The 25,009-nt window shown below is 43.0% G+C and overlaps 2 protein-coding genes across 5 annotated transcripts in view; one reads left to right on the forward strand and one right to left on the reverse strand.

The window, feature by feature from the left end:
* WHAMM (WASP homolog associated with actin, golgi membranes and microtubules) lies at positions 1–13,601 on the reverse strand. Its single transcript, XM_014251129.2, has 10 exons — positions 13,041–13,601; positions 10,214–10,387; positions 8,732–8,882; positions 8,073–8,242; positions 7,232–7,397; positions 6,106–6,293; positions 4,693–4,779; positions 4,513–4,608; positions 3,602–4,127; positions 1–1,308 (listed from the first exon to the last, which is right to left on the reverse strand). The coding sequence occupies exons 1-10, from the start codon at positions 13,578–13,580 to the stop codon at positions 1,013–1,015; spliced, it is 2,394 nt and encodes a 797-aa protein (XP_014106604.2). The 5' UTR covers positions 13,581–13,601; the 3' UTR covers positions 1–1,012.
* Positions 13,078–25,009, forward strand: part of FSD2 (fibronectin type III and SPRY domain containing 2) — an 18,876-nt gene continuing 6,944 nt past the window's right edge. The window contains exons 1-8 of one of the 4 annotated variants that reach the window (XM_014251132.2): positions 13,078–13,199; positions 17,924–18,722; positions 18,802–18,897; positions 19,968–20,201; positions 21,412–21,434; positions 22,332–22,453; positions 23,436–23,591; positions 24,390–24,524. In XM_014251132.2, the coding sequence (XP_014106607.2) occupies positions 17,964–18,722; positions 18,802–18,897; positions 19,968–20,201; positions 21,412–21,434; positions 22,332–22,453; positions 23,436–23,591; positions 24,390–24,524 (1,525 nt within the window). In that variant the 5' untranslated portion in view covers positions 13,078–13,199; positions 17,924–17,963. The other 3 variants (XM_014251130.2, XM_014251131.2, XM_005521540.3) reach the window with 3 other exon arrangements.

The following is a 25,009-nucleotide window of genomic DNA, read 5'->3' on the forward strand; positions in this document are numbered from 1 at the left end:
TTGTGTCAAGATATATTTTTATTAAGGGTCAGTATAAACTTCAAAAAAATAACTTGAATAATTTTCACCACTATCTACCCAAAATAGCAAGAGTCTCTAAATTGAATGCAGCTGAATTTTGAAGCAGTCAGCTTCCAGGCACAATGTAAATACCTGCCATTTATAAGGCCATCAGGTAATTTAAATTCATGAGAGTAGCTATAAACATGTATTGAAGCTCTCAGTGGAAAAATGCAGCCCTGCATTACAGGACTAAATCCTGAAAAATATTGTATACAATATATTGGCTCTTTCTTTCATGTCAACAGGTCATTATAAATGTAGATGCATGGAAAACATTTAACATCTAAAAGTTCTCTATATTTAATGTTTCAGCTAAAAAAGTAAACTTTTCAGTAATTACTGCAGTACTGTTTATTTCAAACTTGAAACTGATTTTTCCAATCAGCATTATCAAGCCATCTGTAAGTGCACACTTTCTAATATGATGATAAATGGAGTATCCACATAGTTATTTAAGTCAGCTGTATTAGACAAGCAAAATGTTTAAGAATTTTCTGGACAATGGAGGTAGGAGCAAAAGATTCCAGATTATGCTAAATTTTCTGATCTGCCTCTATCACCACATATTTGCTTCTACTTTTATCTGACAAAAGAGATTTTCAGTTATTTTTTCACTCAAACTTTGTTGTGATAGCATTACCTACTGTGTAGTAACAATCTTAATAATGTATGTTTCAATCCAGAATTTCAGCTGTCTTCAGATGTGGTGAAAACACTACATGGTTGAGCCAGAACACCTATTAGTGCAAGCATAATTTGGAGTATGATTTATCATGCAAAAATATGAATCTGCAGCTCCTATAGAAGATCAGCAGGATTCTTTTACTTTACAAGACATTTTGGACTATGAGAACACCACACACAATCACACAGCTCTTTCATTTTGAATGGGACAGTCTTCTACAATGTGCAAAATGAGGCACACCCTCTGTTCCAGTCAGTCAGTCTGTCATGCTGGTGAGCTGTCCCATTCTCCATTACTCTGATCATTGTCCTCCTCTTCTTCAGAATCAGCAGACACTTTCTTAATTCTCTGCATGGCTGCCTTAATGCTTCTCTCTAGCTCATTAGGGGATCCTCTACTGACATCTCTCTCAGTATCTCGATTCACTTTCCTTAGTTTAACCCCTTGCCTTATGGCAGAAAGGATGCTGTCCTTCACAGAGGCGTACGGATTTGGCTGCTCCACTTTGCGGAGATGAACTTCACTGCGCTTCAGAGAAGCCAGAACTTCATCCATGGAACCTGCAACAGACAAATCTACTGTTACCAGAAGAAAGAATGAGACAACCACACTTAGGATGTATGAAGCCCTACCCAAGTGTTCAGAGCTCTTCCTTTAATCTTTGCTAGTGACAGGAAAAAGAATGATCCGTTCTGGCACAGACTCTTTCAAGCTCTGCAACAGCAGGCTCTGGAACTGCTTTGAAAAAGCAGTTAAAGCTTTTATACCTTGAATTGAGAATCCAATGCTTCATCATTACATAAGGTTGTGCTCTAAGGAAGAAATTATACACAAAGGACAATGCTCTTTTTCATTACAACTTTATGGGCTTTCAAAAAAATTTCACTGAACCAAAAAACTCTTGCATTCTGTGTTATAAACAACCCACCATCCCTCCTAGCCTGCCCAGAAGCCTGCTGAGACCGTCAATTGCATTTTTGCTCAGCCAAGAGATAAATGAAAGGTTTTGAGTAGAAGGGCTCTAAAGTACACCACTGAAGCCCCTGGGAGCTAGATCAGGCCCTATGCTAGCAGCTCTTTTCTGCATGGACTTGGAAACAATTCCTATTTTACAACATGATTTAGATCTCAGGTGTGTGTTTCTGAACTTCAGACCATGAAGCATACTGAGAGCTTCCACTAGACTTCCTGATACACACTAATTTGTGTTTTACTCCTGCTGGACTCTTTGCTGCTTGCTCCAGACTTTCAGACAGAGAGGCTGTTTCCCTGGACAGCAATAGGTCCAGACCATCTGTGCCTCACAGCTAGATATATTTTTGCCATGCGCAGTGTGCACAAGGTTATGTGATTAACATCAACCACTCGAAATGTAACATTCTGCTAAATCCTTTGGTACCTTCAGAGACTAAAAAGGATGAAGCAAAGATCCACCAGACTACCTTACAAAGCCTACAAGTAAGCGAGTCTTAAGTCTACTACCTAAATGGGCTGCCTGGTAAAAGATTAGTCAGACAAACAAATTATAAAAGAAGCCTCTCCTGGCTTTTCACATAGAAAGACACAAGAAGCCCATAACTAAAACCAACATGTTTATGAAGCTGTTTCATTAAGTCCCCATTGTAATTTAGCAATTACTATTACAGCTACTGACATGATGGCTTTCTTCAAGAAATAGGTGTAATTAACTAATCAGATCTCTCCAATAAACAAAAATATACCAAGAACTATTTTTTATGCAAAAATAATGAAAAGACATCAATGTTAGGCTGTGAATGGCAGTAAATATTAGCTACCAGAAAGGCTGTTCCAATAGTAATCAGATTACTCTGGTGTACAACTCCTGTTGCTAATCAAGGCTTCTTAAGAGTATCAGTGATAGAGTTATCCCATGGATATCCCCACGCTGAAGTTTGCACTGGATGCACAGTAGTTTGCCATGGTAACTCAACTGTGTCTCAGCCCTTCAGCTGCTTGTACTTCCCCACAGCTTGGAAGAACTAAAAACGCTGAACTGCCCCTGATATTTCTGCCTGTGGTTTGCCTCTTAACTGACAGGATACAAAGGCTGCTTTGATGTATTGTGAAGAGTTGCAAAGGAAGAGGAATGTACCACGTTTAAAGACATTCTTCACTCTAGCATGAGCTCCACTGTGAAAAACAACAAAAAAATTTGCTGCCTTCCAGCTTAGATCAATCTCTCTGACATAGTCAAAATATCCGCTTGCCTCAGAGACAAAAATAAGCCTGTTAGCAGGATGCAACCAGTGCAGCCTTGGGAGGTTGCTGAGCTCTATTCTCATTCAAACTACCCCTTCAATTGCCAAGTTCAGCCTTCAATTACACCTGCATGATCTTGCTAACAGAGCAAAGGTGTAACAGAGCAGAATTTATTCCCTAAGAATGTATGCCAAAACTATTCACCTGCCTTTCAAATCCTGGCTGAATTCTGCATGAATTCTCCTAGGAAACCTTTATTTAGAAACCAAGCAAATTGTAAGTGGACACAAGCTGTGCATACCTTAGAAACGCAAGCAGCCCGACTGCCAGCTCTGTAGTACATAAATCATAAACACTAAAGTGTAGCCTTAGTACAGCTACAAGTTTACCCACACTGGTCTGATTGGAGCATCAGGACCCTGTGAAGTGTCTCAAACAGGACACACAAATCATTGTTACTCATTTAACATCCTGAGCTATGGTCAGTGCTACTATATGTAATTTCTTAGACCAAGCTTTCCAAGAGCCTCTTTCTCCTGATCAAAGCTAGATATTATTCCTGTCCAGAAGCAGAGAGAAATACAAAATACAGGAAATGCATTAAAAAGCACCAGTTGATGTGATCCTACTTACCTATGCAATTATTTATAGACCTCCTGGAGGAGTCATCCTGTTTGTGCAGTGCAGGGCTTTCTGAGGGGCTGTCAGAGCTCAGGGGAAGTGGTTTATCCTCTGTTGCTGATGGTGATTTTAACTGGAGAGGTAGTGGGGGAGGTGGGGGCAGAGGGGGCAAGGGAGGAGGAGGTGGAGGAGGGGGTGGAGGAGGGGGTAGTGAGCATGGAGAGACCATCAATTCCTTGCTGTGCTTTTGTTCCTCTGTGTCACCATCAGTAACAAAAATCTGGACAGGGATATCTGCAGGGGTATTATGACATGAAGCTTTTGGTTCTTCGTCTCCTACAAGAACAATGCTCTGTGGCTGCTCGAGAGATGCCTGTACTCTTGATGAGGGTGCAGGGGACAGAACTTCTGGGGCTGCCCCTGTGCTTGATGCAGGAGGAGGGGACAGCACCACAGCCTGCTGAGGGATGTCTCGTGGCAACTTGGGACTGGGAGGCCGAGGACAAGATGTTTTCAGAACAACATGAGCTGGACACTTCTGAAAAAGAAATCACAAAATCACAAGGCAGGAGGGTCACATCTCCATTAGACTGACCAAAACATCAACCCCAATGAGACAAAAAGCCACAAAGCACAGACCTCTCCCATCCACCCATTCAAGAAGAAAATTCAACCCTGAATAAATTTAAATTAATGATAAAGCATTTGTTTCAAAGCCATTTCCTTATCTATATTCTTTGCAACAGAGTCCACACCTGGAAACTGTATCTTTAGGAGATTTAATCCTCTTTACTCATTATACATAATCCTATTTTAGGCTATCCAAATGGTTGTCTGATTGGGACCACGCTCACATGTGAGCTATGGCTACTTTCTGACATGTTTTGACATCATTTAGGACTACTGCAGTTCACAGTACTTGCCTCCCTGAATACTTTCAGCCTCTCCAGTGTTTTCTGACGTTCCTGGCTTATCCAAGCTTTTTTCTTTTTCTCCTCCTCTTTTTGTTTGTCTCTCTTCTGCATTAAAACACAAGTAAGTGAGTTTCAGTGTGTGAAAACAAGCAGCTGCCAGACTCCCCAAGGCTGCTGTTTGGTACTTACTATCTGTATGCTGTGATGCTGCTGGAAGCGTTTTCTGCTCTCTTCTGCCTGTTGCAGTCTCTGCCGATGGCTCGCTTCACACTGATCCTGGGAGAAGAGCAGAATTCATGCAACTCTCAGTCAGTTCACAATTCCTGTGCACCAACTCTGCCATTAACTCCTGTGCACAGGCCACAAAATAGCAACCACAGTTGGGTGCTTGGCTGTGGGACTCTTTCATGGCTAATGCCAATGTTCTAATCACCCATATTTTTATTCATGCTGCTGCAAAAATGTATCTAGACATGACCCAACCCCTTTGTCTTACAGTTTGGCTAAAAAAATGAAATGAAAAAAGAAGAGCAGAAAGGGAGATGAAAAGAAGAAACAAGCTCATGCAAAGACATGAGGAAGAAGGCAAGAAAGAAGCTCACAGGGCACTACAAAAACACAAATATACCTTCTCCCCCTCTCCCTTATTTGCCATAACTCCCAAGTATAAAAGGCAGGGAAGCAAAGGTATGGGAAGCACAATGAATGCCTAGCAAGGGTACCTTCTGTTAGTAACAAGTGCCACAGAGAAGCTGCAGGCTTCAGTATTTTCTCTGGGAGTCACTTTTTGTCTCTGTACAGAGGGTGATTATCCACATGGCTGGACAAGCATTTGCAAATCATGTGGTATTTGGCTTCAGTTATACAACCAATAGACAGCAATTAAGTAAATGAAAACAGAAGCAAAAGAAGTGTTTGCCAAGGAAGCAGTTGCAAGCAAGAGACAATGATGGCTCACAGAACATTTCCAATGAAATTCCCAGTTTGTCCAGGCTACTGAGGGATAAAAGGTCAGACAGACTTGAACTTAAACTCTGCTCTCTGCCCCAGCAGAACTGCAGGTGCAAGGTAAACTCATCTTACTGAGAAGGTTCATGAGAGTCAACTTGTGTCTTCCTAGTGTTCTGCTCCGAATGGGAAACAAGGGAAAAACTGCCCCTTGCACAGAACTGAGGGGCTGGAGAGAGAACTGCAGCTGTTAAAGTTTCCCCTTCCTCCTGTTGAAAGGTAAAGTATCAGTGCGTGGGTTGTCCTATCCCTGCAGTTTCCTCCATACAAAGCCAGTTTTCTACTGCAGCTGCTTTGGAAAAGGCTGCTAGGGCAAAGCTCCAGCTGGCCCCACAGGGCTCTGGTAAGGTCTAGCTGATGGGGGACCACCCAGGTCACCCAGGTGAGTTTGCACCCTCTTTCTAAGCCAGAGACACACTTGCACCACACCAGAGAGTGTAAAAGCTGGCTTAAAACATTGCCCCTCTTTCTGCTTGCAGGCCTTGGCACTGAGTCTTGTATGCTCCACCCAAACTTCCCTAATTGTTTCCTGTCCATCCCTCGTGAATCAAGACATCAGCTGAAGAAAATGCACATCTCCAGGACTGCATTTACTTTTTTGTTCCTGAGGTAGGCTCTCCTCGCACAGACAGTCCCACGCTTTGTCTCCAACTGCTTAGTCTTCTGCCTCAGCATCGTCATTGCTGACAAGTTAGCGTAATGTTGTCCCATGGTCTGTTCAATGACCTTGAGCTCCTCAGGATTTTCACATGTATCATAGTAAACAACTTCATCCTGTTTCTCTAAAAAGGCATTTGGCATTTTTTAAGAAACCAAAAATTGCCACATTTATTTAAACATTTAAAGAGCTAATGACATCTTAAAAGCCACTGAAGGCAGTGAGTTAGTTATGAGTAAGTGTAAAGCTCCAGAGCTGAGCTGGGTCCTTCACAGTCATATGCAAACATGTCACGTTACTCGCAAGGGTGCTTTGCAGGATCAAATTTATGCTGTTAGCATTTGTTATTTAGCTTCCTCTTTCAAATGCCTCCCTATGTTTTAACTCCTACCTTCACCAACTGGAGTTTTCCTGGAAAATGGGAGACTCCTCTGATCAACACTGGGTGTCTTATTTTACTATTTACCACGCTTCAGTTATGTAACAAGTGGCAGCAATGTTTATTTCACACTAACAGAGAAATTCCTGTGCACAAGTAAGAACATTACTGGTGCCTAACTCGATGTAACTATCATAGAAAGACACTTAAACTGGAAGACAGTAGTGTTCAGGTACCATTCTAGCTATAACCACCTCTTTTTGTCATTATAGGATGCATTTTGTAATTTCTACATGTTAGATTAGAATAGATTATGATGAATTTTAAGACCTATTTCAGCAGGTTCATGATACCCAGCTTCTGCACGTAGATCTTGTAGCTATTAGAGCACTTAAGCACTGTCAATATAAATTACTCCATGCTAAACCAAGGCACGCACATGTCACAGCTGCTGGCAACATGAGCAAACAGTCTGGCTTTTTTTTAAAACTTGTGTTATCAAATTAGTGCCTAATTAATCAAAAGACAAAATATCAGATGGTGCCATAGCATTAATGTTTTCCAGCAATGCTTTCTACTAGCAAGACCCGAGCAGTGATATCTGGTTTTTTTAAACTGAAAACAGAGCAGGCTATGTCACTTTTGTGTTCTGAATATGTGCTTAAATAACATTTTATTCTCACCTTTAATCTGTCTCTTTATAGTGTCCAACTGTACAATAAGCAGCATCTCTTCATGTTTCAATACTTCAAGCTGTACATTATATAATTCCAGCTGTATTTCATAATACTGTATTTCCAACTCCTCCACTATATTTAAATTCTCTTCTTGTTCACCAAGATTCTCCATCTGTAACAGAAAATAAAAAACATTAGTAACAAAATATGCACACATGAAACATGTCTGGATGCACAAATGCCTGTAAGGAGCCTGGTCTAACTGGCAGCTGCTTTGATATGGAAAACAACAGAGCATTAGAAATGGCTTGGAGCAGAAATTCAGAGAACCAGAGAGCCTTATTAACCTAAAGTATAAATTTACCTTAAGTTTACCAGGAGAGACTTCATTATAATCTGCACAAATGATACTGCTCCTGAAAACTATTATATATGCTACAGTACACTACTCTTGGAAAATAAGTATCAGGTACTCCTAGCAACAGTTAGGTCTAAGGCATCTAAGATTAATATTAAAATAAGTATCTTAATTTTTCAGTGTCCTCTGAAATAATATCTGGTCTTTATCTCCCTAAAATGAAATAATTTCAAATATTATTATCACAAATGCTCAAATGATACTTGAACTGTAAAAGCATGTATCTTAAGCTTTGCTGAGTGTCCTCAAACATGCAGGAGCAATTAAAAAAACTGCAGACGTGCATTTTCCACCACATAAAACCGTGCTGAAAACCTAAATTGTTTCATAGGCAAAGACTTCAAAAGCCTACTCTCATGACCCTTTCAGTAGGTTTTGATCAGCCCTTCAAACAACAGTGACAGAAAAGGAGGCTTTGTAAGGTCTTACGAGTTTCTGAATGCCAGTTCTCTTCTGTTTCAGGCACAACTCTCTCGCCCTCAGATGCTGAAGGGTTTCTTTTGCCAACATATATTTCAAGTTTTCTAACCGTGGCAAAGCTGATGCCCAGGTGGTTTTACCAAATCTCTCCTCATCTTGTTCCATGTGTTTGTGCATTGCTGTAGGTTAAAACATAGCAGTAAAACGTGAGAAATGCAGTGTACTAATAGCCCTTGTGTGTTTCTCAAGTATTAAAATGCTAATCTTATTAAACGATTTCTGAAACTTTAGAAATTACAAGATTACAAGGTTGAATTTGTGATCTTATACATGTAAGTAAAATACTTCATTGCACCATGGAAACATACCCTAGCAGTTGCACAGCAACATACTCTGTTCACATGCTGAAATCCTTGAGGCTTGCACATCAAGCATTAAAAGCACCCATGGTGGTTTTTGTACAGAGGTTTGCAGCCCTAAGTCTCAGGCAAGTCAAATCCAAGCTGTAAACCAAATTGGTTAAAAGACATACATCTTAAGTGAATAAAGTATTTCTTTCATAAGCTAGACACTCACCCAAACCTCAGGTTCTGCACAGAGATAAGAAGAGCTCTCAGTCACCTAAGTTAGGTATTTACACAACCGTTTGTGTAAATCATTCTGATTACCTGCCAAAGCCTTTACAGTTTCCTTGAAGTAGTTCACTGTGATATCCTGAATGGAGCACACAGCACTCTCAGCTCGCTTAGTCCATTCTTCAGCATCCTTCTGCAAAGCTGCTACTCTTCTAGGCCCCAACTTATCATACTGCAAAGATTTCTACAAGGACACAAAATTCTTAGTTACCACCTGGTTTCCAGAGAGGTGCAGCCACACTATGCTACACTTGGAGACATTTCAAGCATGATGGAAAACATGACGTTCCCCTCACCTGTCACAAAGTGAATCACTGCTCATTCCTGTTTCTCATTCTCTAGGCTAATTCAGAACCTTTGTTCCCCAATACTGACCTCACATTTGGATTAATTTACTTCTTAAAATATTTTTAAAATATCATCTTTAAAATTACATCCAACACAAGTGGATTTTGTTGTGGTTTTATTGTTACTAAGTGGTTTTTTATTGTTACTAAAAGTAACTCTTCTACGTGCAATGTTCTCTTCTATTTTTCCCCACGTGTTGACAGCACATTGCACCAGCAGGTTCTCCAGTTTGGCAGTTCTTTCACACAGGAACAGGGATACAGAAAAGAAACATAAGAGAATGTTTTCAAGTCCACAAAGGAGACACGGATACAAGTCTAGTATTCAAATATATTTTTAAAATAATTATATTTCAAATGCACCTAAATATCCCTTACAGGGTTATTATTTTTTTAATATGAACTTAGTTTCATTCTTTCCAAATTCCATTTTAATTATGGAATTATTTTAAATATGAACATATTATTGTCACAGGTTTAGATCTTCAGTACCCGAACACCTTAATCTAAACATAAAACTGTTCTGCTCTTTTTGAGAACATTAACAGCTCACTTTATTTTAACACACTATTTAAGGAAACTCAACATAGCAAATGGCTGTCATTTCCAGGGGCATCACAACTTTCAGAATGTGCTTCCAGTTTAAGATGCACATAAAGTGAAAGCAGCGACAACTGATATGTTTTCATCTGTAGTTCTAGCAGGTTGTAGCAGTTACAGAAAACTCCTTTGAGTGGGAAGGTCTCCATCTTCTGTTCTACCTCCACAACTGAGTTAATCTGGTGCATCAGCATTCCTGAAGGATGACATTCTCAATGTCAAAAACTAATCCCATGGAAGGTGGCACAACAAAGGCTACTTATATCAGAGTAAATTCAGGCCCCCAGAGTAAACCCCAGGGAGGTGGAGCCTGGGGATATTCTCCTATTTAGTGGGACACTGGTGGGAAGTCAGCAGCAGTTCTAGTCAAGCAATTATCATGGACTCCAAGATCCTCTGAGTGGCTCTGCCCTAACTCTGAACTTGTCAGTCACGTTTGGTGGTTTGGCAGATGAAAAAACGCAGGTACAGATAGAATCATGTTACATGATTTGAGCCTGAATTGCTCCAAGAGCAGCTGATGCCCCACTACGTAGCTTGGCCTTTCACTTTGTAAAGGCAGACTTACCAGGATTTCCAGTTTGTACAGTGTCGCCAGCTCTCGCATATCTCTGAAGGGCTGCAATAAATACTGGTAGAATTGTGTTGCCATGGTGACCAAATCCTGATAAGCTTCATCTTCTTCTTCATAAACCTTCATCAAAGCCACCATTGTGTCAGCACTTTTATGCTGCTGCAGAACCTAAGGGGATAAAAGGTAAATCAGACACGGCTGTTTTGCACTCATGTGTGCTGGATGCTGCCAGGCTCCAGTGGAAAGGACCTGTCCTTCCACAGCCAAGACTTCTCACTGCACAGGAGGCCTGTGCCAGGCATTCTGCAGCTACCCCAGACGAAAATACCCCCAACACCACACTCTTAAAGGCAGTAATAGCTATACATTCCATCAGGAGCCTGCAAGGAGCATCCTGCCTAGGGTGTCCACCAGAAACATTCTAATAACTGTGTACAGATGGCTTGGTTGCTGTTTTTTATAAACATAAATGGGAATCATGGGAACTCTGTACTGGAAGGACAAGCAAGGTATTCTTAAACTAGCTGTTACATTGCTTCCACAATTACTAAGTGCCTGCTAATGAGTTTCTGGATCCAGAATTTCTGACTTCAGGCACAGAAAAAAACAGACTGGCATTTACTTCTGATACACCCTGCAGTTAAATTCCTTTAACATTTGTATAATTTATAATAACTTTTTCTAACCTCAGTTCTAGTGGTATTACACTTTGTAAGTCATAATTCTTCTATGGAATTACTGCCTTTTGATACACTAGGCCCTATTTATTTCCTTCTATGACAAAATAAAAAGTTGGGGATTTGCCCTCAGTTGCATTTGTTTACTGGTACCAATCAAAGCTTCAATGATTTTTCTTTGACACTAGCTGGCAGAGACCATAGCATGCTCTACATGCCAGGATAGAGTGAGCTGGCTGAGAAAGCATAGCTAAGTTTCACTGAGAAACAGACCTTCCTGGAAGGACAGGGTGTGCTCTGCAGCTCCATAAAGAGGGAAGGGGATGGGAGGGGTGTGTGTGCTACCAGTAGTGAGAAAAGGCATTAAAACAAATAAGCTTGGGTTGTGTTGCAACTGAAAATCACAGAAATTAAACCATCACCTTTGCTCTTGCCAGCTGAGTCTGGGTAAGACAGCAGAGTTCCCATGTATGGAGGAACTTCCCTAGAGAAAATCTGTGGAAGTCAGCTCAAGGGCATTTCCCACCCATCCTGTCTGCAGGCCTGGCATGCTTTTGCCCCACTGTGGAAGCCAAATACAAATGCAAGAGCTGACTTTCTGATTCTTATTCTAAAAGCAAGAAGTGAGGGTCATGCTGCTCCTGGAAGATGCTTAGAGTAAGTAGAGGGCAAGTATTAGTGAAGGTCATGAATGTAAAAAGGAAAAAATGATGCTCTGGTACTTCAGGTTGGTTTAATGTCTGTTTCTTGAATCTTTCATAACTTGGTCTAGACTACAGTATAATGAATTTATGTCCCTGTTAGGTCTGCAGCACCACTCTACAGAATGTTGAGCCGTATCTAAAACATAGCTGGAAATTGCAGAGTAACTATCAGAGGCAACAAGCTGTACCTCATCACCAAGCCCCAAACTGCCACAGAGCTGAACATGCTTGTGCTGCTTCCAAAAGAATGTGGTGGCTGGAATGTATTTCTAAAAGGGCTGTGAACTGTTAACCAGTGACAGACACTGACTTTTGTATACAACAAGGTACATGCTAATGTAAACTAAAGCTGTGTTTTTAAAAATAGTGTCTTTCTGAAAAAGTAGTGTTGTTTCATCTGTTAAATACTGCAGTAGGAAAGAGAAATAGGAAATCAACTGTCATAACTTTCCTCCAAAGCGTGATCACTTTCATAAAATACCTTTCAGCTTACTTTGCCAGAAAATAGACCATAAACAGGTACTGCAAGAAACAGCAGCAACACACTGGTGAGCCTGAACTATCTGTAACTCCTCAACATTCCCAGGTGCTAACTGCAACTCTGTTACTACATACCACCCTTTAAATTCATGCTTACAAGGGGAAAAGATCCAGGAACACATCTAAATCAAGAAACCTAAGGTGCCAACAAAAGAAAGTGCTATCATCATTCAATCATTAGGGCAAAATTTTACTTAAAAAAACAACAAACCCTCACACAACTTCTTTGAATACAAACCACTTATTTGTACAGGCCCAGGACTAAGTTTGGTCTTAATAAAAGGCTGAGAATCCCCCAGTTACAAGCATTACTGCAAACATGTAGTCTGAGACCTTCACAGGGAGGTTAGAAAATTAGCACATTATTGTATTCTCCTCTTCGGTTACTGTTCCACCCATTGCCCAACACCGCTGGATGTTTTTAGCAATGTGTTTTTGTAGGAGTGCCTGCAGCTTAAGTAACAACCCCAATGCCTTACACTGACTGCCCACGCAGAGGCGGCTTATTTCCCACTCAATAAAGGTGTGCTTATAAGACCGATGACACTCAGTATTTCATAAAGCTGACTTTGTGACTTCCAGATAGAAAAGTGTTTGCATAAGCACAAATCTGGACACTGGACAACGCCACTAGCAAGTTGTTGGAAGACTTTGTCACCCTTGCTCACGTGAGTCTGGCGAGTGTGCCCTGATCGATGAAGTCCCAGCAGTGGCTGCCAGGCTTATCCTGCAACTCCCCGGTGAGCACAAGCTGAGGCTCAGACAGGTGCACCCATGAGCTGAGTGCGGCACCGAACACTGCACACAGCCCTACAGCGAGGGGCCCCCGCTCCTGCCCGGCAGCCCCCGGTCCCGCAGCCCGGGCTCCCTCCGCCCCGCGCCCGGCCCCGGGGCCCGTACCCGCCGCAGGGCCTCCTTGGCCCGGGCCAAGTGGCCACGCAGGGCCTTCCCGCGGAGCTCGTGGAGGCTCTCGAAGTATTCGTCATCGCAGCAGCGGTCGGCGGCGAAGAGCGCGTCCAGCACTACGCGACCGCCGCAGAGCTCCAGGGCCCAGCCCAGGTACAGCTCCAGCGCCCGGCACAGCTCCTGCAGCTCGGCCTCATCGGGCGCGGCTCCGCCGGGGAACAGCACGGCCCAGAGCCCGCCGGCCGCCGCACCGGGCAGCGCAGGCGGCAGCTCGGGGAAGGCGGGCTCCAGGCGCGGGCACACGGCCGACAGCTGCCGATGGACGCCGCGCAGGGCCGGCGCCGAGAAGAGCCCGGCCCAGCTCTGCGGGGCCTGCTCCGCCGCCTCCGCCCGCCCGTGGCAGGTCACCGCGAACGCGCCCTCCGCGCCGTTCCAACCCACGAGGAAGCGGAGCCGCGGCGGCGGCTGGGGCTCGGCGAAGGCGGTGTCGCGCACGGCCACCCACCCCTCCAGGCTGTCGGGCTGTGGCTCCATCGCCACAGCGGCGACCGCGACCCCGCGGGCCCCGGAGCGAAACAGAAACCGATCGGCGGGAGGGGCGGGGCCGCGTCATCCGCAGCTCCCGCGCCCATTGGGGGGAGCGGCAGGGGGCGGGGCGAGGGCGGGGTCAGAGAGGGCGGGGCCGAGGCAGAGGCGGGGCTAGGGCGGCTCTCACGGTGGGCGTGGAGAATAAACAGTGCAATAGTAAAAGGAATGAGGGGACTGGCCTCGAAAGGGCCGTTTTTCACAGGATCATGGAATGGGATGGGATGGGATGAGTTGGGTTGGGACCCCAAAGAGCATCGCGTTCCAACCCCTCTGCCATGGGCACGGACTCCTTCCACCAGGCCAGGTTCCTCAGAGCTCCATCTAGCCTGACCTTGAGCACCTTCAGGAATGGGGCGTCCACACCTTCCCTGGGCAACCAGTGCCAGAGCCACACCACCTCATAGTGAAGAATTTGTTCCTAATATGTAACCTAAAACTACTCTCAATTTGAACCCGTTCCCCTTGCCATGTCAGTACATGCTCTTGCAAATAACCTTGCCCCATCTTTCCTGTGTGTTTCCTTCAGGTACTGGAAGGGGAAAGCTTTGTGAAATAAGCCGCTATTCCTGTGAGGAGTGGTGGGCAGGGAGCACAGGGCACACAGCCCCACATTTGAGCGGCTACCTGAGGGACCATTTTCCTTCCAGCCATCATTCCTGTGGTCCTCACAAAAGTCCGTGAGTTGTTGCTGTGTCCAAAGCCAGGCAAAGCCCACACTCCTTCCCCACACTGCCTTGAGCCAGCACTCGAGCCCTGGGGCCTTGTGGCCACAGTCAAAGGGTGCTTGTCGTGACACCCAGCTCTGCCCTGAGGTCACCATGCTTTGTATAAATGCCACCCAAACGCTGCCTCACGGGTACCGGGTACCGAGGGGAGCAGAGAGCAGCGGGGTGATTGAACAAGAGCAGTGTCACTGCTGTCTTATTCAGGCCCTGTGTCCAAGGCAGAATGTAATTCACTATCCACCAAATGTCATATTCCAGTCTTTGGCAGCAGAGCTGACACTGCTAATTTTTCGAGAAATTAAGGCCTACAAGATAGCATAATTTAAAGCAAAAGTAAGCTCTCATTTGAAAAATTAATCAAATCTGTCAGATAGCATAAATGTTAACATTTCAGCAAGGGCTGCATCACTTATGTGAAAAGACTTCTGCTCCAATCTCACAGATGATTGAAGCACTGCTAGGGGTAATGAGATCATGCCTACATGGGCAATTAACTTGTGATTCCTCACCAAACAGCGAACAACTGCATTGCTAGAAAAATGAGGAAATGACACCATGATTGGAAAAAGCAGAGCTGTGTCAAGATCTAATAGACATTGTCCCTTGTGGTGTCCCCTGAGCTCAAGCCATATATAATACAACATTCTCAGAAGTGCTTAAAATCTACTGCCAGCAGGGCTGGCTTGGTAGTGTGTTCACAAGCAGCAGCCTGAGTGTGCTGGGCAGCTGAGGGTTTGAGTAGATTCGCAAAGTTAAAGTGCTACAGCAGTCACAATAATCAGTGGTAATACACAGCCTTTTTTTTTATCAGGTAGACCCCTACTGAGCACAGACTGAAGGGATATGTTCCTATAAAAACCTCCCTGGTGGGGCCATTGTCTGCTTTCTTCACTATTATTAGCTTTCCAGAGGTTGGCCTACACCCACAGGGTGAGGATATATGGACATGTATAAGAAGCATATGCAACGCTATGATTTTTTTTTCTAAATTCTAAATTTTCTTTTTTTTTTTCTTTTCCTAATACATGATCATGATTCCAATTCAGCCCCATAGTAAAGCTCCTGCTAATTTGAGAAGAGGACTTTACCAGTAAGTGTTTGCAAAGAACAGAACAGGTACTTCCATTAAGTTGTGCAACTCTGTAAACACATGTCCAGTCATGTGAGTTGTTTGCACTTTTGGTGTATCCCACACACGATACTCTGCCTAACACCCCAGCCTTGGAAATCACACCCAGAGGCAATGAATGCACTCTGCAGCGTTTATTAATTACACCTCCAAAAGCGAGAGGGTATTCTGGTTTTAGTGAGAGCTCTCTGTAACTGTTCTAAGTATTTCAGATCCAGGAATCAACCCTCAGAGCCTGTTCTCAGTGTATGACATTCATCCTGGTGACACTCAAGTAGCACACTGCTGAAGGACAGCCAGGGCACATCTATATTTGTGCCATTGCTCATTGCTGGTATGCCCCTATCTGAGCAAAGAGGCAGGGTAGGGTTACCGCAATAAGTCTTCCAACTGCAGTTATAGGAAAGTGGGAAGGAATTGCTTTCGTGTGAATTAATTTTTACTAGGGGGAATAGAAGTTAACTTTGATACCATCTGAGCTATCAGAAGAATTTATGGCGTCTTAAGATAGAAGGCAAGTTTTTAGGTAGTAACATTCTTTGTTATGTATTTATGATAACTGATGGTCACGGATCTAAACGTGCTTCATGTAATTTTATCTGTGCCTGCAAAGCAAGCAAACACTGAGCAATCATCTGAAAATCTTATTTAGGCAGCAGGATTGCAGACAAGCTTAATTATGCTCATTTTAATTTATTTCATTTCATTTTGGTAGGAAAAATAAATGTTAATTCACTTTTCTAATTAGTAGTAGCTTCTAAAGCAAGCCTTATTGTTTTAATTATGGGGAAAAAAGTCTTTGCGGAAGCCAGACAACATTTTCTGGTATGTGTTAAGACCTTTTCTCTGTTTAAAATATTAGAATTTGCATGATTTACTTTATTGCCTTTAGCGTAAATAGTATTTCTGCCTAACTTCAGTGTTTTTGTCTATAGCAGATATTGCTAGCTGTAGAATCCACACCCATGTCTGCAGTGCCAGAAGACAAATTATGAACGTCTGTGTGCATTTTCTTACAGATCTGTAGGGCTGGTCTCAGCCAGAGAGTGCAAAATGTCTCAGTATTTTTCACTGGTTTGGGAAGTTGCTTTCTACTACGTCACTGATTGTGTTGACTCTGTTAGCTAAGCATTTCTCAGGAAAATTAGTAAAACATTGATGAAATAAATTTGAGGTAATAGCAACTACTCAAAACAACCAAGACCATAAAAGGTAGTTTGAAAGCAAATGTATGTGAAAGCTTATCCAGAAGCTCTGCTAACATTGACATCTGATTGATCTTTTGGCTTTTGTTCTTTTGTGAGAAGGTGATTTTAAAGCTTTCATATGCTTCACTTACCTAGGACTGGATATAACTACAGGTTAATTGACATTCAGCTGAAATCTTTCCATGAAATCTTTTGCTTGTGGTACTAAACTGCTGATAAAATTGATCTGAGTAGTTTTGTAGCTATGATTCCATTCATGCTGGTGAGCAGTGGAGGGCTGCTGGGGACATTTCAGTTCAGAGAGAGGTCCAACCCTGTTCTGGCATCATTTCACTACTGTTAATACAGACTGGTTGGAAAGAGAGGGCTTGGGGAATCAGCATTAAAATTGCCTTTGCAGTTTTAATGTTGTCCCACGTGCATCTGCTTTATCATACAGCTTTGCATGTCACCTGCTCTTTTCACACTTTCCACCTTGCACAGAATAGACAAAATGTGCAAGGTTTGGGTCAGAGCAGGCATCTCTCAGTCCAGAGGTCAATGGCCTGCCTTGCTCCCTAGGTACTGGATGCTTTATATGTTAAAATGTATATTTTCCATGGCACATGAGAACCCCCAAAGGGCAGTATGTTTTCTCTGTGATATTTTTTAGAAAGGACCCAAAACCTGGACTCAAGTTTCAGTATTAAGAACAGCAACTTGAAAAATACAGAAATGGACTTTTCAGAGCATTTACTAGTATGTTCAGTGGCATCAGTGGTCACAACAGAGGACATTCTACATTATGCCTGACTGACAGCTCAGAAAACATGCTTGACAGCAGCTGAAGGGTGAGCAGGCTTCAAACCAGGCCATTTCCAATTGCACAGAACAGTACTAACTGTGCCTGAAGCACACAGTGTGGATCTGAGGACAGGACTACTCCACAGTTTGGAAATCAGGCATCAGGGTCACAGATGAGGTACTCAGAAAAGAGGATGCACACCAGAGACAGCTCTCTGCTGTGTTTTGCACTGAGGTGAAATGAAAACAAGCCTCCTGTGGCTTCCCTTCAGAAGCTTCACTTAGGAAGCAAAGCCACTGACTTTGGTCTTTCCCATGCCTACCTCCAGGACCTGAGCAGTCCTCAGCCAAATCTATTCTATCTATATACTTTTAAGCTAGAAAAACTCAATCCTGGTATCTAAGTATCTAATGTAGCTAAAGATCTTTCTTATCTTTTACAAGCTTGAGACTCATCATCTCAAAAGCTTCCCTGAGGATACCGATGTCATCCAGATCTGGCAGCACAAGAGACTATGAGACTAGTGGCCAGTCACATGAACATTCAGCTTCCCCACCAGTCCCAGAGTCTAGTGACACTGAGACTGAAGGTTTGATATTTTATCACATGGATCTTTATGGATCAAAGGAGAGGTTTGATATCTTTCCTGAAGAGCTCTCCGGTCGAGGAGACAGATCTCTGGGGGATATGAGAAGGGAATCTGCATTGAGTAGTGAAAAAGTTCAGCACCCACAAGAAGTTGGCTATGACTTGGAAAAGGAGGTTGCAGAGTTGGCTAAGATGTATGGACTTGATGAGGATAGAGAAAAAGAGCTTGAGCTTCTTGGAGGATGTCTGGAGAAGGTGGAGAGCAGATGGCCACCTGCTCGCACAGAAAAAGTAGGATCACAAGGCTCCATATTTAATACATCAAAAAGCAGCTCTTCAGTGAAAGATCCAAGTCAAAGCACAAAGCAACAAGGACTTCCTGATGAGGCTTCTCAAGGTGAAAATCAGAGCAAAGCCAGAGCAGATGATGAGGCTGAAAGCAACATATGGTCCAGAGAGGGGTTAAGCAGTGGTGGCATGTCAGATGAGTGGAATAGTCAGGCTGTCAGTGAGGAGGAGGAGGAGGAAGAGGAAGAAGCAGCAGATGTTTTTTGTTCTACCTGCAAGATACCAATCCGAGCTTTTGACAAACTATTTGGTGAACACAAGGATCACGAGGTTGCTCAGCTCCCCAGTGCCCTGGAAAGTGAAAAGGTGAGAGTAACACAGGTGTACTGTGGTGCCTCTAAAACAGTCTTCAAACATAGTAAGAATCACACTGGGTGTTTTGTAGGAGGAGATCCATAAAAACATGTGCAAGTTGGAAGAACAGATTGTTCAGATGGAAAATGTTGCCAGCCATTTGGAGGAAATCTTCATCACTGTAGAGGTAAGGCATTTTCTCTTGGGCTAACTTTATGGTAGTGTGGTTAAACAGTAATGACAGTAATACTGACATTCATGGTGTTCAGTTGTTAATGAGGTGAGTACTTACAGATCAGAGCACAGTTTTCTTGGGATTTGTTTAGACTGAAGTACTCAGGAAAACTCATCCTAAAGAATTTTTAATGTGGGCTAGTAAAACCACATTTATAGTTTGCACAGAAATTTCCATTCAGAAATAAAATTACCCCTATTCAGCTCATCTTAGTTTTAAATGGCTAAAGAGCTGTGATCTAACTAGCCCAGCCAGAGAGCAGCCATCATGTTCCCTTGGCTTCATTCACAGAAGTGTCAGATCCAGGCAAATCCTTGGACCAGCTGCTTCTGACTTGAAGCAGATGACTTAGAATTGTGCTCCCACTCGGCTGCTGTCAGCTTGGCCCCAGGGTAAGGAGATGAGCTGGCAGCAAGTTCAAACTGAAGCAATAACTCAAGGCACTATGGTCTTTTCTCTGCTGCATGTGGCACAGGAGGACATCAGTGCCTGAACAGTGGGCAGCTGCTGGCAGTAAAGACTTGCCTGCTCCTTAAATCTTCCTTCCTAATGCCTTCTGCAGCTGTGAGTGAGGACACCAGCATTATCTGCCCAGTTCCCTCAGCACAAATCCATGGATCCCACTAGTTGCCATGGTTTCTGTCATGGAAGGATGTGCTTGACTGTGTTGGTGGAAATGCTTGTGAGAGTATGGCTAGGATATATCCTAGTTGTGCTCCCTGGGTTTAGGTTGCCTTATATCATTGTTACTGTTGTAATTTCTGTTGCTCTTATGTCTGGAACAAGATCCAACACTTTTGTGCTTCGGTGGGGGATGAATGATCAGAGTAAACCCCTAAAAATTCACAGAAGTCAAATTACAGCTTCTGTGTACTGGTACTGTGTCCTAGTTTTGTGATTTAAATCATGACATATTTCTTCTATGGTAAGGAGAATTTTAGGCAGACCAGAGTAAGATCTTCCTCAGCATGACCTGTGGATCAGGCTTGATGCCAAGGTACAAACCCTCAAATACCTTGCAGGAAAATTTTGGAAGGCAGGAGCAGAACTTTGAGGTGCATTACAACGATGCAGTGCAAGTGCTTGCTCAGAAGTATGAAGAGCAGCTGGAAGCACTGGGAGAAGAGAAAAGGCAGAAGCTGGAAGCTCTGTATGAGCAGCTGGTCAATTGTGGGAAACATCTTGACATCTGCAAGGAGCTGACAGATGAAACCCAGGAGCTTTTCCTGGAAAATGACAAAGCTGAATTTATGAAGGTAAAGAGCTTTAACTGTGAAAGTGCATTTTGCTGCTTGCAAGTAGTCCCCATCTGAGAAGTCCCAAGCAGCCTTATTGGGAGAGAGAATTTGGGATGCTCAATCCATGATGCTGTCACTGCTCCAAGTGCTTGGCATGGTGGCATTGACTTAGTAGGACAACGTAATAGAGTCAAAACACAGAAGTTTGTAATTTGGATGTTCATTGAGTTGTGAGTCACACTGGGGTTCAGAGAGAAGATATCTTGCTGAAATGCTTATCTGGGGAAACTCTGGGAGCACTTAATGTTCCTTGCCTTGTGCAGGCTCAGCTCTCTTGCTCTATTCTGGGCTCACAGCAGGCAGGCTGATGTAATCACTTAAGAAAATGTTTCCTTTTCTTGCTCATTTTGGAGGAAAGTTCAGCTGAAATATGTCAAGAGCTCCTGCAAAGTGATGTATGAAATCCCACTCTTGAGGTGGTGTCAAGAAGGTATTTTTCTTTGCAGGTAGAAAAATAATTGGAAAAAAATCAGAATTGTCACTGATGATGAGTGCTTGCTCTCACCTGAGCTGTACTGTGACTAAGGTGGGTGGGAGCATTCTTGTAGCACAGTGACAGTAACTTCTGAACTGGACAACAAACAAATCTCATAACACCTCCAGCCTACTCCAGTGGGACAGTTGGCTGTGACTCCAACCTGTTGAGTTCTTCACATGAGCTGACTTTTCCCATTCCTCTGCATCTCTGGAATAAACATATTTTCTCCTTAGCTTGTAAACAGTTTTACATTGCCCCTAAGAACCATTATTCATCAAGAAGTGAATATTGGCCATGAGCTCTCACCTGCTTAGTTTTCTCCTGGGACTGTACAGCTGTCTTCCAGTTACACGCACAGATCATTTCACCGAGTTCTATTGCCAGCTGATTTTGGTCTTTGTTTGTGAGGGATCTGTTGGAACTTCAGACAACCAAGGGAGGAATTGGTCTAAAGTCTAGACGGGCAGATACTGATATTACATGGTAGTCACCTGATATTGCTCAATATCTTACTGTAAATTCAGCCAAGATCTGTCCATTTGAATAAAAAGGGCTGGTTTTGTTCTCAGAGTTGGGTGAGAGCAAATTACTTCAGTCTAAGGGCTGCATTTGGGGCAATTTGTGTAGGACAGGTCAATGACATCACCTGGACTTTACTACCTCTAACACTCTCTCTTTTTTCTCCAACAGGCAGCAGTAACCATGGTTGACAGGTAGTATCACAGTCTGGGAATATTTGTCACATTTCTTCCTGCTGTGTGTTCTGGACTTTGTTCAGGCACACAAATGTTGTATGAGCCACTAGAGCTATTTAAATATTTAGTATTTTTGTTTTAAAGTGCATCAGAAAAAGTTGCTCTAAGAAACTTAACGCTCAACACTTGTTTGGATCCAATTTCAAGAAATCCGAAAGGCAAGATAGAGCCTGAATAAATCAGTGTTTTCAGCTCAGTCATAAGGAACTAATTTCACTGAGAAACAGGATTGCTAAAGCTCTTGAGACTAAAACTGAGCTCCCTAAATATACTGTAACAGGCTTATTGATGCATTAATATAGTGGGGTAGAAAATCAAGCTGTGGGAGCTCAAAACAGATACTGAAAAATCTTGGAGCAACTGGAAGAAGTCTTAGGGCACACTAAATCATACACAAAAATGCCCTCTTAATTGACTGTTATTGTTCATGAAAACACAGAGAAAAGATGCCCCTTTTTTTCAAATTGACAACGCCAAAAGCCACGAGGTCATGAATTAGTAATAGTGTAAATTCAAAATAATGAAAGTTATGGAGCTAATAGGGTGCTTGGCACAGCGAGGCACTGGGCACACCTCACTCCCCTGCTCGGTGTGTGCAGCCAGCTCACTGCAGGAGTGGGGCATACAAGCCTCAGTCCCAGCTCCCTTTGGCATCTTGGGGCACTGCTGGCCACGTATCTCCAAGCTATAGGCACAAGGAGGCTGAGCTTGTACAGCTATGAAAATGGTGTTTTAAGGAAATAGATGTTAATTTGGAGCCTGCTGTTCTTCTTCTCTTCCAAATAAGCATCGTAGACAGATATTTCCAACAGTATGGTACTTCCAATTAGACATTTTTTTTCCCTACAATTACAGACTGGAAGAATTCTTAAAGAAAGAAGTAGATTTAGAGCTTTCAACACTGCCAGACTTTGAAGAACGGGTCATAGATGTCTCTGAAGTTGAACAACTAATGAACTCCATTAATGCTATTCCAGGTACTCTTCCTAACCGATCATTATTTCACACCTATTTACATTTAAGTGAGGATATGTATTAAACATTACTTCTTTTAAACGAGATCTGTAAAGGCAGAATTAACTTCCCCCTAGTTTTCCTTCTAGCTTTTTATTTGCCTATATATACAGTCACTAGAAGATATTTTTTGTTTTTTTCCATTTGTTTTCAATATAAAATTACCGGAATTACTGCTAAATTGGGACTTCCTTGCTTTTGCTGGATGATTTCCTAGAAGACTCATGAAGAGTACCCCCTTCTGTCGAGGGGTCAGGCATGCTTAGTCAGTGATAACTTGTCTTACCTTGTAGTTGCTTGAACAAAATAGAGAGGAACCCCAGACTGCTTTAAATAACTTACACAGCTTCTCTTGATAAACAGATTTCAGTTACATATTCCTCTGCTATTTAGCAAACATTTTTTCCCCATAATCCACAGGAAACAGCACAACACAAACAAATTTTGAATAACTAAAAAAACGCCTAAAATTTTAAATATTTTCTGGTGCATCACAAATGGTCAGAAAGAACATTATTCTTTTTTTCAACCCAGTACTGTGTTTTCTTAACATAAAACAGCATTTGGTACTTGTTTGCTTGTGCTGATGCCCCCCTGTTGTACAGCTTTTCCCTGATCCCAGAGGTGGCTGGCAGCAGTGCTGGCATGGCAGATGCTGGGCTCACTGGAACAGCCCTCAGAGCAGGGGAGGCCAAGTTTACAGAGGGGTATTTATTTTGTTGTTTTGACTTTGAATTGAAGCAAGACTAGTTCTCACACACCAGTGACCTTATTACTATCTGCAGCTGTTTACAGAACCAGCTCCTGACTTTTCTCCATGTGGGAGGAATGGAGGAATATGACCCTATTCAACATAAATGGCTTTGTGCAAAGACATTTGTGAGAAGAGAGGTATAACAAGCCATGATTATACATTCAAAAACTGACCTGTTTTTCCCTCTGCAGCTCCTTGTGCCCCTGTGATCAATCCCCAGGCTCCCAATGCAGCAACTGGCACTTCACTGAGAGTTTGCTGGGGCCTCTTCTCAGATGACACTGTGGACTGCTACCAGCTGTGCTACAAACCAGTGAGCAATGAGGGGCACAGTGATGGGCAAGCAGGTAAGGAGACCTGGGCCCAAGGGGACACCTCAGCTCTCCATTAGCCAAACCAGCTGATGCCAAAGTGCCTCTACATGTCTTGTGCACTCTGCCACCCAAACTGTCATATCTGCCACCACCATCTGCTTTGTCCCTCTTCCCCTGCCAGGTCTGCCATGCTGCCAGCTGCAGCAGAGCCCATCTCAGGAGTAAAGACAGGACATGGCAGCAGCAGGGAGGGACAGCAGGAATGGGAAGGGGACAAGGATTTCTGGAGGGTGGGCTTTAGAACATACGTGCTGCATCCATGGCAAAGCACGGTATTTTTAAAGAGCAAATCATCATATCAGCACTCCCACTGAAACCCCCAGATGATTCTACAGTTTATCTTAGTGCTAATAATAGACTGTAATTTCCTAAGATGTCCAAGCACACAAAGAGCCACAGAACCAAAATGTCCCAGCCTTGTGACACGACTGCCTTTACTAACACTGCTCTTACAGAACCTTCAAAAGTGGAAGCCAGTAGAGTGCCAGTGGCCAGTTGAGAAAGAAAAGCAGAAACTATCCAAATTTTATAAGATCAAGAATGATAAATGAGCAGTAAAACAGCTTCAGCTCTTGTCCCATCTGATTTATGCTGCTGTAGAGGCAGGCATTGTGAAACTGCCTGACAGCTGATCAAAGGGTGTGGAGCACAAAGAGCTCTCTTGAACTCAGCACCCAAAACAATGCACCCAAACTCCACTGTGATGCAGCTTTGGGGAAGGGTGGGAAACTGTGTAAATGAACTGTAAATGCTTTGTTGTTGTCATTTCAGAGCATACACTAAAAGTCAAAGAAACATACTGCACCATTACTGATCTGTTGCCAAATACACAGTATGAATTTTGGGTCAGTGCTTTAAATGCCTCTGGTATCAGTCCACCAAGTGAAAGAGCAGTTTATGTAACAGGTAAAAATATTTTATTCATAAGACTTTGTAACCTTTGTAGTGAAATTCAAAATAATCTCTGAATTTTATGCCAGTAATGCTTTCTGGGCACTTTCTTTCTTCTGAGGTAACCCTACTAACTGCATGGGAATTCCCTACTTTTATTTGGAGAGCCTATCATGCCAACTGTCCCTGTTTTAGAGTGGAAGAAACAGACAGAGACAACTTATTTAAATGCAAGCATATAGACCAGCTGTGAATAAGGTTCAAGTTTCCTGATTCTGCCAGATAAATCACAGCTCTTCTTTTATTTGCCTTATACCTTTATAGGTATTTTGTGGAGTCACCTGTTAAGCTGTTATTTTTAACTGCAGTTCAGTCTAGGACGTTGTGTGACATTGTGTCCTGACATCAGATTGAGCAAGTCAGTGTGAGACCTTCAAGGGCTTGTTCCAGATGTCTTTGACCTCTCAGAGCAGAGAAGAGATGCACCTTCATGGCAAAGA

Source organism: Pseudopodoces humilis, chromosome 16 (assembly GCF_049639895.1).
Source record: "Pseudopodoces humilis isolate 2021_Gansu_Grassland_sample_001 chromosome 16, ASM4963989v1, whole genome shotgun sequence".
NCBI lineage: Eukaryota > Metazoa > Chordata > Aves > Passeriformes > Paridae > Pseudopodoces > Pseudopodoces humilis.

Bases quoted from the DNA above. Each gene is read 5' to 3' on its own strand.
- WHAMM (XM_014251129.2), bottom strand. From the start codon at position 13,580: ATGGAGCCACAGCCCGACAGCCTGGAGGGGTGGGTGGCCGTGCGCGAC. The intron at 7,398-8,072 runs GTAAGACCTTAC...TTTCTGTTACAG, and splicing joins GAACTGGCATTCAGAAACTC to ATGGAGAATCTTGGTGAACA. The intron at 6,294-7,231 runs GTGAGAATAAAA...ATGCCTTTTTAG, and splicing joins TATAAAGAGACAGATTAAAG to AGAAACAGGATGAAGTTGTT.